The sequence below is a fragment of the Orbicella faveolata genome, unplaced genomic scaffold (assembly GCF_042242905.1).
Source record: "Orbicella faveolata isolate gen_17 unplaced genomic scaffold, um_ofav_v1 contig_48, whole genome shotgun sequence".
Lineage (NCBI taxonomy): Eukaryota > Metazoa > Cnidaria > Anthozoa > Scleractinia > Merulinidae > Orbicella > Orbicella faveolata.
Window position 1 is genome coordinate 13,440,627 of NW_028301578.1, and position 15,615 is coordinate 13,456,241.

At 38.8% G+C, this 15,615-nt stretch overlaps 1 protein-coding gene across 6 annotated transcripts in view; it reads left to right on the forward strand.

Moving 5' to 3' along the window:
- LOC110039614 (E3 ubiquitin-protein ligase HUWE1-like) overlaps positions 1-15,615 on the forward strand; it is a 46,996-nt gene that overhangs the window by 4,089 nt on the left and 27,292 nt on the right. For 4 of the 6 annotated variants that reach the window (XM_089281601.1, XM_089281604.1, XM_089281602.1 and 1 more), the window contains exons 6-35: positions 253-331; positions 497-559; positions 771-848; positions 1,281-1,337; positions 1,783-1,851; positions 2,367-2,466; positions 2,786-2,886; positions 3,216-3,277; positions 4,044-4,132; positions 4,522-4,602; positions 4,877-4,959; positions 5,317-5,418; positions 5,940-6,339; positions 6,432-6,512; positions 6,933-7,039; positions 7,148-7,325; positions 7,890-7,981; positions 8,451-8,698; positions 9,077-9,134; positions 9,879-10,055; positions 10,534-10,779; positions 11,223-11,439; positions 11,669-12,020; positions 12,325-12,447; positions 12,755-12,828; positions 12,923-13,080; positions 13,674-13,922; positions 14,262-14,375; positions 14,463-14,564; positions 15,160-15,486. In XM_089281601.1, the coding sequence (XP_089137727.1) occupies positions 253-331; positions 497-559; positions 771-848; positions 1,281-1,337; positions 1,783-1,851; positions 2,367-2,466; positions 2,786-2,886; positions 3,216-3,277; positions 4,044-4,132; positions 4,522-4,602; positions 4,877-4,959; positions 5,317-5,418; positions 5,940-6,339; positions 6,432-6,512; positions 6,933-7,039; positions 7,148-7,325; positions 7,890-7,981; positions 8,451-8,698; positions 9,077-9,134; positions 9,879-10,055; positions 10,534-10,779; positions 11,223-11,439; positions 11,669-12,020; positions 12,325-12,447; positions 12,755-12,828; positions 12,923-13,080; positions 13,674-13,922; positions 14,262-14,375; positions 14,463-14,564; positions 15,160-15,486 (4,267 nt within the window). The remainder of the gene's footprint in view (positions 1-252; positions 332-496; positions 560-770; positions 849-1,280; positions 1,338-1,782; positions 1,852-2,366; positions 2,467-2,785; positions 2,887-3,215; positions 3,278-4,043; positions 4,133-4,521; positions 4,603-4,876; positions 4,960-5,316; positions 5,419-5,939; positions 6,340-6,431; positions 6,513-6,932; positions 7,040-7,147; positions 7,326-7,889; positions 7,982-8,450; positions 8,699-9,076; positions 9,135-9,878; positions 10,056-10,533; positions 10,780-11,222; positions 11,440-11,668; positions 12,021-12,324; positions 12,448-12,754; positions 12,829-12,922; positions 13,081-13,673; positions 13,923-14,261; positions 14,376-14,462; positions 14,565-15,159; positions 15,487-15,615) is intronic. The other 2 variants (XM_089281603.1, XM_089281606.1) reach the window with 1 other exon arrangement.

Sequence of the window (15,615 nt, forward strand, 5' to 3'; positions counted from 1 at the left end):
TTTCCATTAATTACCATAAACTAGAAAGTATGTCAGCTACATGAATTTGGCTTCCAAATGAGGGCGACAGGGAGTAACAATCAAACTTCAACAGCTTTTGATCTGCTGGTCTTCTTGCCTAAAAACATCTAAAACCCTTGAGCATTGTTTGTTATTGATACATGTAGTGTAGATATTACTTATAAATTTCAAGAGTGTTGCATAACTAATATTGTCTGAGAATCATAGTCTTAACCTTTTTATCTACTATAGCAAGAGATCCAGTTTCATACCACGGTTGCCAGCTGACAAGAGAAAGGCAATTCAACAGCGTCTTCAGTGCTTAGGAGAGGTAAGTAACAACCTTGAAAAAATTAATATTCAGCAATGTGAGAGACATTTTTAACTACAGTATACAACAACAACAACAACAACAAGGTTTATTTGAACTGTAAAATTAACTTAATTACTAATTAATGTTATTAAATCCATTTTGAAATCATATTTATCTCGTTAGACATGGGGAGGTAAGAATGCAGGGTTCAGTCTTGCTCACTGTTGTCAGGATTTACCTCTCAAGGTAAGTGGAGCTCGCTGTGTGCAACAGTACTACTTGCGTTCTGCATGATTAGTACTATGTAGTTCTCTGGTTTATGTGCAAGTACTTGTAGAGGACCTACTTGTATATGATAACTATGTGCTTTCAACTTGAAGTTCATCATTATGGTTACTTTTGTCTGTAATATTGTAACATTGTAATTTGCATTAAATTTTTGTTTTTTTCTGTTTAGGAGTTTCCTGCCAGCTGTGCTGATGTTTACTTTGAGTATTACAATGAAAGTGCCAATACTCCTCAGTCTGACTCACAGGTATGGCAAAAATAATAATTATTCAGCCTCTTGCAGTGCATTTCCTGGTTGTTTGAAGGCTGGAATATGCTAGCTATCCACTGGATATATTGCTGTGCAGTGGACAAGTGCTAACTAAACCACGCTACCAACTTGATGGTGATTTATCCAGTGGATAGCATTATCTATCTTTCAAACAACCCTGGCCATAGGTTTACTATTTATGTGTCTGATCATAAATGTACATGTATTGGCAAAAAGCATAGAATTATTTTTTGATTAATCTTGTTGTGTGTATAATGGTTGACCATGTAATTATTTTAATTTATGATAGTGCTGGGATGTACATAGTATTAGTCTTAATCAGCTGTCTTGGACTGAACAGTCTGAATAAAACTGAAATAGTACATGTACATCTAGTTAATGACCAGTGGGTAATTTTAATTCTTTCAGCAGGAAAAAACACCAGGCAGTCAACTGTGTTCTGTACATGTCAAGCAACTTTACCAGGTAGACTGATATTAAACTTTGCTGAACTTTTACATGCTAAATTGATGTAGACCTCTTAACGTATTCATGATTTCCATGTTTACATGTAGCTTCTTGTTCAATATACATGTCCACTTCTTTTATCTTCATCTACAATGAAATTCATTCATGCTGATAGACATCAAACCTTTTTCTTGGGGGAGAAGGGGGGTTCAGTGGCCAATAGGTTAGCAGAATGCACAGGAATCGATGCAGGAATCTCTGACAGTTCTGGCCTTGTAAGGTCCTAATAGTGTGTTCCTTCTTAAGACAAGCCCAGATAGATAAGTGATAATAGTTAGATCTAATGGTCTGAAGAGTGTAGTTAACAGCATGTGCTACATGTAGGTTGGGGTTGCTGTTAAACAAAGATATGTTCATATTATTGAGTGTACATTCTGTTATATTAATTTTTCTCCTTCACTAGTTTTCAGAGAATCCAGGAGAAGTTATGGAACAAGTAACAACTTGTTACAATGTACCGACTGACAAGCAGGTAATAATTTATTATCCATTGTAAACTGTATTTATGATGTGCACTTGCTTGGATATGTACAATCTAGTTTTTCCACATAAAGGCAAAGTCTCCTTACAAGCCAAGTGGCCTATCAGGTCAGTGCTTATCGTGGTTTCTGTAGCACGAAGCCACTAGGAATATTTGTGCTCCCCCCGGGATGGGATGCTATCTAGTCCATCGTATGGTTACCCTCAGCATTAGATTTGCAGGTTACCATTTATACACCTGGGTGGAGAGAGGCTATGTTAAAGTCAAATGTCTTGCCCAAGAACACAACACAATGTCCCGGCCAGAGCCTGCACCTGGACCACTTGATCCAAAGTCGAGTGCACTAACCATGAGGCCACTGCGCCACTTGTTTGGATGTGTAGTTTTTCCTCCTAAAACTATTCAAATCTTGTCTTATGCATGCACATACAATCTTTCAAGACTTTTTTGTTTCTAGCATGCTGATTAAAAGGAAACTGACTGATACATTTTATTACTATTTTCAGGTGAATCTGTTCAGTAGAATACGATTGGCCAAACACTTTCCCATCTATGAGAAGAGATTACAGTGTATCCAGGCTCGACTGCAAGCTATCTCAGTGTTATGTAAGGACTGTTCCTGTATTTCATCTCTCTTTTCTATTGATTGTGAGCTTCAACTGTCAGTATTTGGAAGGATTTTAGGATGGTCTTTGAGTGGAATGATTCATCTTGTGGATAACAGTACATTCCTACCATTATCTATTCACAGAGTATGGTGTTAAGTTTGGACAATGCATACATGTACATATTAATTTTATTGTCTGCTTCGTAATGCATTGATTTTGAAATGAGGAATATGATGTTGATCACATTTTAGGAATTAAATTTTTTATGGTATTCAGTGGTACCAAGCTTACCTCCTTTATGTTATTTATTGTTGTAGTGTATTCAAACAGCACACAGGATGTTGTAAACCCACTGCTATACCAGGGATTCATAGAGGAAACAGTGGAACTGCTTGAGCTCGATCAGCCTCAGTTCAGTGTAAGTTTCCGAGGTTACACAACTATTTCTGCTGCTAATAGCTATATACATGCCATCTACAGCAAAATATTTCTGACATCAACAGAGGCAAACTTCACATGTTTGTTTACAAAGTTTTTACCAGTCTGAGGCAAACCTTGTCCTCAATTTAACCCAAGTCCATGCTTGACATGAACCACTGTCAATCTTTGAGATTGTCAAGCTAATAATGTGGATTCTTTTTTATCAGAAACTGTCATTTAAAAAGTGTAATTGAACTACATGTATACATTTGTAGGTTACAATGGCATACACTGTAATGTCAGTTTACGTGTTGACCTTTTTTTCAGGATATTAGAACAGCAGCCATCCGGACACTTACTGCTCTTGTGCACATGGAGTGCAGTCCAAGGTACTCTGAACACATCAATCTAAAGCACATAAAGAAGTTCTTAAAGCATATAAAGAAGAGTGTGAGAGTCATGAAGATATGTATCATTATTTTGTAGTACATGTGTCAAGAAATCACCGACTTCTTTAATTGGACATATAAGTTTAACAAAAAAAAACGCACTTTTGTGTTACTACTCAGGGCTTGAAAAAAACTTGAATTCCAGCCTGCCCTTGGGATAGCTAACTCAAAAATTTTGCTTGTCCCGGGCAAGTCTTAGTTTGCTCCTTTAATGATTTAGTAGGCAGATGACTTACCTGGTCCCTTGCCTGTTGGGCAAGTGAGAATTAAAAGCTACTTTCCCAGAAGGAGAATCTGCTTGTCCCAGGCAACCGATTGGCACTTTTTTTGAACACTAGCAAACACAACTAGTGAACACTACATGTACTTGCAAACACAACTACATGTAGCAAACACAACTAGCAAATGCAACTTGTCTAGTGGACACTACTTGCAAACACAACTAGCAAACACTACTTGCAGCACTACTACTAGCAAGTGAAAATGAAAAGTGACTTGCCCGGAAGGGCAATCTACTTGTCTCAGACAACTGGACGGCATTTTTTTTGGAGCCCTTTCACTGTATACCTAAGTGTATAGATGGCCTCCAGGACGCTTTTAGCACAAGATGACAGTCACTGGTCATTGGTTTTATGAATTTCAGTAGAACTTAACAGTGTGGTATGTGATCCTAAAATACTCTGTTTTATATTTTGCCTGATTTTAGAGTGAACACTGTCATTGACTGTACAGGGTTAGCATCTTATCATGGATATCTACCAACTCTCACGCGAAACTGCATTCAAGCTCTCACAGGTACAACACTCAGGGGTTTTATTAAGGGCTGGGCACCAAGCAAATTGACCGGCTGCGAGGATGATTTTGCTCACCTGGTTTGACCATCTTGTGGAAAGTTTTTCTTATAAAGAAGTTCAGTTAAAGAGTTTTGCCCACCCGTGAAAACCAGTTGCCACCCTGCTGAAAATGTTATTAAAACCCCTGATTACTGTCGAGTATGATACATTTAGTCAGAGTCTGAGGAAAGATTAATCCTGCAGTATTATTAAACAGTGTATTTCACTGTCACTGTTGATGTTTATAAAATTCTGATAGTTTTGCAAACTTTTCTCACTTTTTTCTTTGTTCTGAGTCAATCGGAATATTGTTATTATTGACAGTGAATATTCTTTCTTTGTGAATTTTAGATCCATTGGGAGATTCACTACCATTGCCTTTTGCAACTGGCTTGTTTTCATTTCTCTACCACTTGGCGTATTATGAAATTGGTAAGTACATGTACAATCTTTATATTGTTCTGGAGTTCAAAAACCCTTTCACCGTAGCAATAAAATATCATGGGACTTGCAAAACTAATAATGTAAGGCTTCCACTTGCTTGTGACAAAGTGTTGCTAAAAATCCAGTATCGAGTGTTGATAGCCAGACAACTGTGCTTCATTAACATTTCGTTCTTAACAAAATCTGATCGTGAACTACAACATTTTCATGAAGCATTGTTGTTTTAAAACTGTAGTTCTTCATTTTGTTTTTCCTTATTCAGGTGCTGAAGCTCTGGTCTCTTGTGGCTTATTAGAAGCTCTTCTCAGAGTAGTGGAACATCAGGGAGGAGATAGTCATCTGACAGTAAGGATCAATTCTGAAAAAGTGCTTGTTTAACTACCAGAAATGATGATCATTAAGTGCCATGGGAGCATGATACTTACTTTTTCCATTCCAAGTATAATTGTTATTAGTATAAATCTACTAGTGTTCTGTCACGAATGCCGTTCTCTGATTGGCTGCGCTGCTCAGTGTCCATTCTGTGATAGATAGATAGCAGCACAGCAGTGTGCCCTTGTCAACAAAATGACGGTTGCTTCTTGGCTTCTTTGAAGTGTCTGTAAAGAGGATTTAGATAAAGTTTTGAACGACTAGTAGATTTACGTGTATACTAAAATGATTAGATTAATCACTTTGATGTGATTTCTGTTTGATCAAAAGTTTGTGACAAGAGCCATTCGCATCATGGAGTGGATTGCCAACATGGATCTCTCTGGGTATCAGAATCAGAGTGGACTGACGGCCATTATCAACAGACTTGAGGTAATTTAGAATGCAAGTAATTTTTTACAGTTACGATCAGTGCTAGCTTGGTACATGTAAGTTTTGATCCTGACTTTGAGATGCCACTTCCTGTGTTTATGCCAGAACAAAACTCCCTTCTGTCAGTTATCATGTATTAAAATCATCATTACAAAGAAGGCCATACACATCAAGTACATAACAGGTACAAACTGAGCAAAATAGAAATCATGTGAAGCACCTAAGAAAAAACCCTGAGGCCATTGAGGAAAGCCATTGAGGTTAATCAGCATTTTCTGAAATTGAACTTAGCTTACATGTAGGTTACATTTGGTTGGTACTGTGGCAGTTAGCCATAGTTGATCACATTGCTGATGACAAGAGCTTCCATGAAGCATAACTGGGCCCATGTAAAGTCTAGCTTGTCCATCTTATATTATGTTACCAGGACTTGATTTTGAGTTCCTGCTACTTGGTGCTTGAGTAGGTATACATCCTACATGTACTTAACTATAAATTGTTATTTTTGTTGAATTATACAGCAAGAAATAAAGAAATGCCAACCTCATCATGGAGCCATACTGTCCCCAGACCTCCCCTCTGCTCCATCAAACCAGCAAGATGGTATTGCCATGGAAACCAGTGAAAACCAGGGAGTGCAGTCTGATGCTTCTTCACAGTCACATCAGTCAGAGGAAGTCCCCATGGAGACTGAACAGCCTTACATCAACAATACAGAAGATAACAAAATGGAAGTGGACGAACATGAAACAGGAAAAGAAAAGTCACAGGTTGAGCTTGCTGAAGCAGGCCCTAGCTCATCAGTGAGTCCTGTCAGTAAGAGCCGATGCTTGCCTCAGCGAGCAGCTCTGATCAAGGCTGTTCTTAGCTTTTTGAAGAAGTCTATTCCTGACCCATCCTTCTCAGAAAGCATCAGAAATGGTAAAGTTAGCTTCCATTGCTTTGATCATGCTTTGCTTGACAGGACAAGTATGCAAGTGTTACAATAAATTGAACATATTGGTTTATTTCAGTCATGGATAGCTCACTTCCAACATCACTAAAGTACGTTATCAGCAATGTGGAGTACTATGGTCCTGTCCTTTTCATGGCAGGTATGACTTAACTTCTCCAAAAAACTTAATCATGCTCTGTGGTTAACACTAGAAACAAACAAAAACAACAGTATAAATTATGTGGTTTAATTGACCAAGCGTGAGCTGAAGGTCTTGGGATACAGCACATGTACAGTGTGCTTGCCAAGTTCTTTTTTTACATACACATTTGTGGACAGAGACACTGTTGACATCCAAAAACATTCAATGAAGAAATGATGCCAGTATTCAGTCATGTTGACCAAACTAGCTTGGTCAATAAAGGATTTATTACAATGTCATTTTACAAACAGCATTATTGTTTATACGAAGCAGTGGATAGTCCCAAGCAGGTAAGATAACTCTATCATGAAATAATCCAATGACAAACAGCACAGAGAATTTATATTTTGAGTGAGTATTTGATCCTTTCTCCAACAGCTATTGATGTTGTGACTGTGTATGTCTTCCATGAGCCATCTCTCCTGTCGTCACTCCAAGACAATGGTTTGACTGCGGTTATGCTGAAGGCCTTGGTCGTCAAAGAGGTCAGTTTGTCAATGAACATTTTGAAACCTGTTAATTTAAAGAGTATTTATTTTGATATGTTTTGAAGTCGAAGGTTGATTACAAACATGTCTTATTTCTTATTCTAGGTTCCAGCTACACGAGAAGTTCTGTCTTCATTGCCCAGTGTGCTTAGTGCTCTGTGTTTGAATACTAGAGGGCTCCAAGCATTCATGAGGTGCAAGCCTTTTGACAAGTTGTTCAGAGTCCTGTTGTCTCCTGATTACCTTCCAGCCATGAGACGTAGAAGAACTTCAGAAAGCCTTGGTAGGATAATTGTAGCATAATTTGTCATTGTACTGTAATGCTTTGAGGAACTTAGCTGCCTAACAGAATTAGGAGGCCATAATTTGATGATGGCATTGTCGGTATCTGCAGCTCCAAGTCTTGTCATGGAGTTGTTTGTCAAACCAATGCTATATTAATTCAATCCAGCAGTTTCGCATCGTTGGATTGCTTGTTAAACATTGCAGGTGTATCCTGGATTAAGCTGGTACATTTAGATTTGAACAACAATAATACATTGCCAATAGCCAACATACAAACTAGAAAATAGACAAACTTATCAATGTGAGGGTGTATATTGCACTGATATACCTTTAGCTTGAGGATGAAAATAGCTTATTCTGTTTCCTTCATTCCCCAAAATATACCTGAGAATCAAGCTGAAAAAAAGTTATTGCCAGAGCCCCAGCTGCGATCTGTAACATCGTTACTGTGACATGAGGATAAATTTTGTCCACCTACAGTATGTTGTATGGATGAAGGAAGTAAGCTGTTTGCAAAGATGTTTGTTTTCGAGAATTAAATGTAGGTATTTGTCTGATGTAGGTGAAACTGCTTCAAACCTTGGGACAGCAATGGATGAGCTGATGAGACACCAGCCCACATTAAAAACAGATGCTATGACAGCCATAATCAAGGTATTTTATTACACCTTGCAAAGTCATTTGTCACTTGGTAGTTTCTGTCTCGCTGACACTTTCATAAATGTATGTTAAATTCCATGAGAGAATTGTGATATGAAAGCTGCATGTTTATAAATGCAGCGTACAAAGAAAGTCTTGTCCAGTAGCCCAGGACTAGTGGATTTTCCAGGTGGGCTAGTAGATGCTGTCCTCCACTTGCACGTAAACTATCTTGGAAACATTTTTGCAGAAATTTGACTCATGCAAGTACAGTAAGAGCTGGACTTTTGGGGGGCTAGTGAGAATGATTTTGAGGCTAACATATCATAGTTTTTTAAGGCCTTATGCGTCCGTGATGAGGACTGATGATGATATCATAGTTTGAGTTTGCCCAGTGGGCAAGCCCAAAATGTTTTCGTTTTGCACCCTAATCTCTCTATCATGATGTGTTACAGTGAATGTGATGGATAACACTTTCTTTCAGCTGTTACAAGAGGTCTGTGCACTAGGTCGGGACCCAAAGTACATTGGCTTCAAGATGGGTGCTAAGCCAGACGGTAGTGAAGTGGACAGTGGTAGTGGATTAGGACAAGGCTCTGGGCGTGTTGCTCCTGTGACTGAGGAACCAATGTCTGACGAGGAAGAGGATGATGAAGATAGATTCAGCTTTACTAGCACTACCAGCACTGCTAAGGTCCTTGCTGAAAATGACAAGAACAGAGATAACTCAAAGTATGACTGCTAATACTCTAATGGAGGAAGAACTTCTCCCATGTTTTATTACAAGATTGACATAATTTTTGTGAAGAAGTGTGAATGAACAGAGTTGGGAAACAGCAAAGCATTCACATCTGTGAATGAGTGCTTGATACAAAAAGTAGCATTACCAGGTTTATGGTCTAGTGGACAGTCTTTTCATTATAGACATCAAACTGGTCAATTTGTTACAAATCTCTGAGTAGCAACTGGTAGCAAACCTTTTTGTATAACTAATGTATCAAGTATAAAATTATCATAGTAAAGCAAGCAACAGGGTTTTTGACCTGTGTTCATAACAACTTTTGAAGAGATCATGGATGCATTTTTCTTTTTCTTTTTCTTTTTTTTAAGGAATTCTGAAGAGGAGAAACGGACCTTTATTCCACTCATGGACTATATCCTGAATGTGGTGTGTGCAAATATATAGTTCATTAAACTTCATAGAAATACAGCAACGTAATATATCAAACGTGAAAGACCATGTTTAGATGTTTTATTCTTATTTTCACTTCTACAATTAATGCCTGTTTATTCTCAACAAAAGTATTGTTTGACAATAAAAATAAAAGGTAAAAGTTTGCGACATTTCGACCGCTCTTCGGTCATTATCAAGCAAGATGTAAGAAGTAAAATTTGCATAGATATATATAGAGCTACAAAGAGGTAAGAATGTGTGAAAATTATTAATGAAGTAAAAATATGTAAAAAGTATGTAAAAGAATTAACAAAGTAGTGCTTAAATCAATAAAAAACATGTAAGATTATTTAAAAACTTTCGCACGAATAGAGTCAGATTGTACATTGAGACTTGGTCTCAGTTCGTGAATAAAAAACATTTCGAAAATAAGACAGTGAAACTTGGTTGTACATTTCTTTAAAATCGAAAAGTTATTAGTAAGATCTTTAGGGGCCAAAGAATGTTCCTCGCGAAAATGTTTTCCAATTGATGACGATGGGTTTTTGTGCTCATCGACGCGTTGGTGCAAGTGCCGGCGCATATTGTTCAGCAGGCAAAAGCATTTGTAGTGTGCAGTTCTGGTATGTTTTTTTTTTTTTTTGGCATATGTATCATTACAATAGCCCACCAACAAGTTCACAGAAAATGAACATTAAATGCAAAACTAGTTGTTTAATAGTTAATATCTCTCCGTAGGTTCGGTTTGTTGACTCAATTCTGAGCAACAATTCAACTGACGATCACTGCAGAGAGTTTGTTCGTCTTGGAGGACTCGAACCTCTAATTAACATCCTTGGTTTGCCGAACCTGCCTCTCGACTTTGTTTCTTCTCCTGCTTGTCAATCTGTGTCAGGTGTATGCAAATCTATCCTGGTGAGTATAAGTACTCTGGTTTGATCTCTGATGTATTTAGAAGTCCGCTATACCTTTTTATCTCAAATTCTCATGAACAGGTTAGAAGAAAAAAGGATCTAATCATTGCATGCAATTGTATTTACACGTACATCTAGTAGTATACAGAAGCCAAAGACATCTATCTTTATCGCTAAGGATCGCAGGTTCCTTTACCACTTGCATTAGCGATAGAGCTTATGCACATATACACCTGTATGTGGGAGTCATGAATGACAAGTGGAGGTCAAATGTCACACAATTTTGGACCACATTATTGTTTTTCTTCTATAAAAAAGAACATACATGTAAGTTATAAATGTTACAACAAAAGCTTTCCAACCCCTTGGTTCCAGTCCAACCATCCCAACTGCTAGAATGTCAACTTCTGTTTGCTGGCCATGTTTGGCCCATTATAGGACGATACATTGTTTGACATCATGAATATCTTTTTTTTCAGATGCTTTCCCATGAAGCACAAGTATTAAAACAAGGTCTGACTCTCCTCATTGATGTTCTCACTTCCTTGGAACCCCTCATTTCAAGATCAGACGTGTCTCCATTGTCTATCCTGTTGCATGAGGTGGCGTCGTCAGGCCGGCCCCAACAGGCCATGGCATCAATGCAGCTAACTCCACTGTTGCATGGAATTGTAGCTGCTCATGCATACATCAGCATGTTCCTTCATGTGTGCAAAGTGGGACAGGTGAGGGTGTGGTTTGTGGTTGGAATTCTACTTATAGTAATGTAAGGTAAAGTCTCTATCAGGCCAACAGGCCCATAAATCTGGAGCTTATCCTGGTTTCTGTAGCACTAAGCGACTAGGAGTATTTTTGCACCCCCATGGATGGGATCCTAATCCATGGCAGGGTTACCTTCTCCCAAGCATTAAATTTGCTGTTTATTATACATCTGTGGGGAAAGAGACACTGTGAGAGTAAGGTGACTTGCCCAAGAAAACAATGCAATGTCCTCAGCCAGAGCTTGCACCAAGATCACTCAGTCCGGAATACATTGTGTTAACCAGTAGGCTACTGCACCTCCACAATTCTTATAAAAGTGATAACAAATGATCCTTGATCCTTGAGAACTGAAAGTACTATTCTGTAGAAATATCAAATGTTGACAGAATTTCAATTACGTTGACAGTTTGACATCCGTACCTTGTGTGTGAATCACTGGGGTTCAGATCAGGGAATCACTGTGCTAAAACAACTCAGTCAGCTTTACATGTTTCTCATCTGGGAGACAATTGTGTTGGAAACCATAAGCAAGTCAGAAACATTACCTGAGGAAACAAAGCTGGTTGAAAAAGATCTAGAGATGCTGAAAGCATCAACATCGGCAAGTCAAGAAGAGCCATCAGGTGAGGATTGCCCTGTGAAAATAAAAACTGTCTTCCCTTACTATCACAGTGCTATTTTAAGGTTTCTTTGCAGAAATGACTGGGTGATTTCCTGTTCATTAAAACATAATTTGAAGTCCAGTGCCTTACCCATGAGACCACAGTTGCCTCCCTTGCAAAGAACCTGTAAAAGTAAAAAGAATAAAGGAAATTGCGAATTGACCAGTGCTGTAATCAAATTTGTATTCAGTTCCAGGACAAGCACCTGAAGGCAGCCCGTCAATAACAGTGACAAATGACACAGAAGCAAGCAGTGAAACCACCACTTCAAAGTCAAGTCTTCTTCCTGAACAACAAAGAATTATAAAACAACTTCTTCAAGCATCAACTGCTCTCGGCCGTGCCATGTCAGACCTGTTTGTCCTCCTTGTGAAGCTCAGTGTTGGATCAGCTCAGCGGCAGCGACGGGCTCCACATACTGCAGCTACACCTGGTCTTCCTACCCTTCCAGCACGTCATGTAGCTTTGCAGCTTAGCAAAGTGTTGAAGGATGCTTTGACTTGGCAAGGCCTTCCCAGTAATATTTTAGTGCCCAAACTAAGGTTTGTCTGCAACTTTTATTTAATAATAAATGATTACACTATCATAATTATTACTTTAAATTAGCGGTTTTTATCAAGGCAATATATAAGACCCTTCCCAGCAAGTTTCTATGCCAAAATTAATAAGTTTAATTCGAAGCTCAGGAGGATGCCACACCATATCAAAATTACACCTGCCACAAATACCTGTTGTGTTACCTCGAAATTAGATTTAATTTAATGAAATCAATCTATAGCTTCCCATAGCAAGGTCAAGATTAAATCTCCAGATCTTTTTAATTTAATGTTTTTGGTTTTTTTTTAGATGGCACTTCCACATGTGCATTGTTGGTTTTGCTTCTCGCCTGCTGTTTGATGAAAAGAAGAATCCTTATCATTTGATGCTGCAACAATTTGTCATGTCCGGGGCACACAGCAGCCTTTTCTTGTAAGATTTACTTTCCGTTGAGAAAACTAAATGTTTTGTCTTATGTTATGTCATACGTTTTGTCTTACATAAATGATAAATATAGCCTTGGTCTTGTGTTTATCTTGTGCCTTGTACATTTTGTACTTTTCCTTGAGCTGCATAAATACTTGTAGGTATGATTATATTGTTAGGGAAACCTAACTAAATTTCAAAGCTGTAGACTGCTGAAGTAGCATCTTTAGCCTTACTGCCTAATGATCCACTAGTTTCTTTCTTGATCAGTGTACATGCATTGTTTGTTTTTCCATTGTTTCTACGGATGCAGGTTGTTAAAACTGGTATTGAGTCAGGACAGCAAAGCACCCATGAATGACAGCATTAGTCACTCAGGTTTTCCAGGTATCGACTAGTGCTTATTTTCATTTTCTGCAATGGTCAACTTGTTGAGATTAAGAACTGTTTTCCCGAATGGCTGTTTTCCTTTCCCCTTTAGCTGGTTCACAGGAATTGTTGGACTCCTGGTTAACACTGGTCAGCAGATTGTCCAATTCTGAAACCCTGATGGATTCCCCACACAGCCTTCCTCAAACATCTACAGCGCCAGGCTTTGTGCCATTCCACCCCATCAACTTTCTTGTCGCAACTCAAAAGGTACATACAATTATTTCTAAGAATTCTGATGTATTTATTAAGTTATCCTGCCCAGACCTTTAGGAAGATATGAGATAATGGCTTGTAAGCCACTGTGGAGTTATTTGTTCAAAGAATGAAACAAAAATTTATGCAGTTTAGTCTGATAATTTTTATTCAGGTATATCCTAAACTGGTACATTTTCCCACCTTCCTTCCTTGTCCCTCCCCCCTCTCCCTTCTTACATGTATCTTTCCTGCCTTTCTCCTTCCTTGCCTTCTTCCCCCTATTCCCTCTATTTTTCCTTCCTTCATTCCTTCCTCCTACCTTCCTACATACATGTGCCTACCTATCTACCTAGTGACATGTGTACCTACATGTAACTAGCAAACCTAGCTACCTACAGCTATACATGTACATGTACCTGCCTACATGCCTACCTACCTACATGCATCAATATGTACACTGTACCTACCAACTTGCATTGCTTTATCATGTGTTAAACTACGTGTACCCATTTCTTTGAATTCACTGGCAGTTAAGACCAGATACATTGCATAATAATTATGCTTACAGCATGTTCACTATTGGTTGCTTGTTTTCCTTTTTGCAGAAAGCATTCTCAGCTGTCCAACAGCTCTGGGGACAGAAACTTCCTAAGGAGTATGGTCCACACATGGCTGAATCCATGCTGGCCATACTTTACCACATCATAAAGGGCGAGGCTGTGATCAAAGAGAAGCTGGGACCAGCAGCTGAAAGCTCATCATCTACAAGTGGCTCCTCTACTGTTGCAGCAGCAAGACCTGCTGATGAACCTTCACGTGCCCAACCTGAGATCAACATGCGGCATTTACAGCAGGTACAGTATACCTACTGGTGTGCTTTCATTTTACTAGCTTGTGGAGGCCATCGTCAGATCTATTTAACCGTTCCCCTAGCTCCCAGACCAGTTATGACCAGTTATATACACGTAGCTGAAAGATACTGGGAAATATTTAATGTGATAGTGTTTATTTTGATTCGTTAAGTTGTATAGGGTGGCTCTTACTTTTGAGTCTGAGGATGAAACCTTAGTATGTCACGGTCTATATGGAAGCTGTTGGCAGTGTGCAGTACCACACATTGCATTTCATTTAAAGCTTCTTGGATGGTGACATATATTACTAGTTAGTTACCAATGAGCCTATTGCTTGTTCAGTTTATAGACATGGGTTTCACTCATGAACATGCTAGACTGGCCCTGCTGAGTACAGGCAGCCTTGAGGAGGCTACTGATTACATCTTGACTCACCCTCCACCGCCACCTGCAAGGGTAGGTGTTGTGTGGTACTCTTTGCATCGTGCTTTAGTCAAGTGTAAGTTTTGATGTTAAATGACATCACAATTTTTTTTTTGTTAGGAGCTTGGCTTGGATTATGACATGTTAGAAGAAGATCAAATGATGAGGGCCATAGCAATGTCGCTAGGACAGGACATAACAAACACCCCCGCTGAAGATCAGGTACAACAACAATAACCTGTAAACACAGACAGATTTCCAGCTTTTGTTTCACAGCATGAAACAAAAGCTGTGTTTTCAGGCTAGTACAACAATGCCACACTTTAATGATGAACGGAAATGGTTTCTCTATACATGTTCATGTACCTACCTTGGGTTTCCAAAAGTTAGTATTGTCATCTGAGAACTATAGCTATTGTTTTACAATCTTGAGTATTTTTGAAGAACAGAATTGAAAACCGATGTTTTCTACAGGTTCAAGTTATCTGTGTGTAACAGTAGAAGCATTGCCGGTATCTGCAGCTCCATGTCCTTTCGTGGTGTTGTTCGTAAAACCAATGCTATATTAATTCAAACCAGTAGTTTTGCATCGTTGGATTGCTTGTCATACATTGCAGGTGCATCCTGGACTAAGCTGGTACATTAAAGAATTTCCTCTTCATATAATTTTCTGCTATTACTGCTTGTATTCTCCTGGCCAGTTGGATTATTTCAATAGTTTAGCCATGTTGAAGGATTCGATTGAAATGTTTGTGCGATGGCAATACCCTTAGACTTGTAATGTTAAGACCCTGGACCTCTTTTCACTTATGTATAGTCTGCTGTTGCCCCTGCTGTTTCTGGTGCTGTTGTTGACACCACTTCTGCTGCTGCCCCTGCTGCGACAAGCTCTAAAACAAAGAAGGTAGAAGAAACAATAGAGGATAAAGAAAAAGACGAAAAAGGTGATGACAATGGTGATGATTCCACTCCTTTGGAGAAGACCGTGCTAGATCAGTTTACTGCCGACATGTTGCAAGGTTGTCTTGAAGTGTTGACTGGCATGCCAGGAACTGTCTTCAAAGCTTGTGATGTTCTCTCTGTGGTGGCGCAGCGTAATGGCGAGGAGTGGAAGGAGAGCACAATGATGCATGTTTTAAAACAGGTGTTGTGTTTCTCCCTGTCTTTTAGCAATGTTTACTTGCCATTTTGCAGGAGTTTCATTGACATTTTCAATAGGAGGGCAACTGGATTTTCCATGCGGGAAAAAGCTTTTTCAACGGAATTTCTTTAT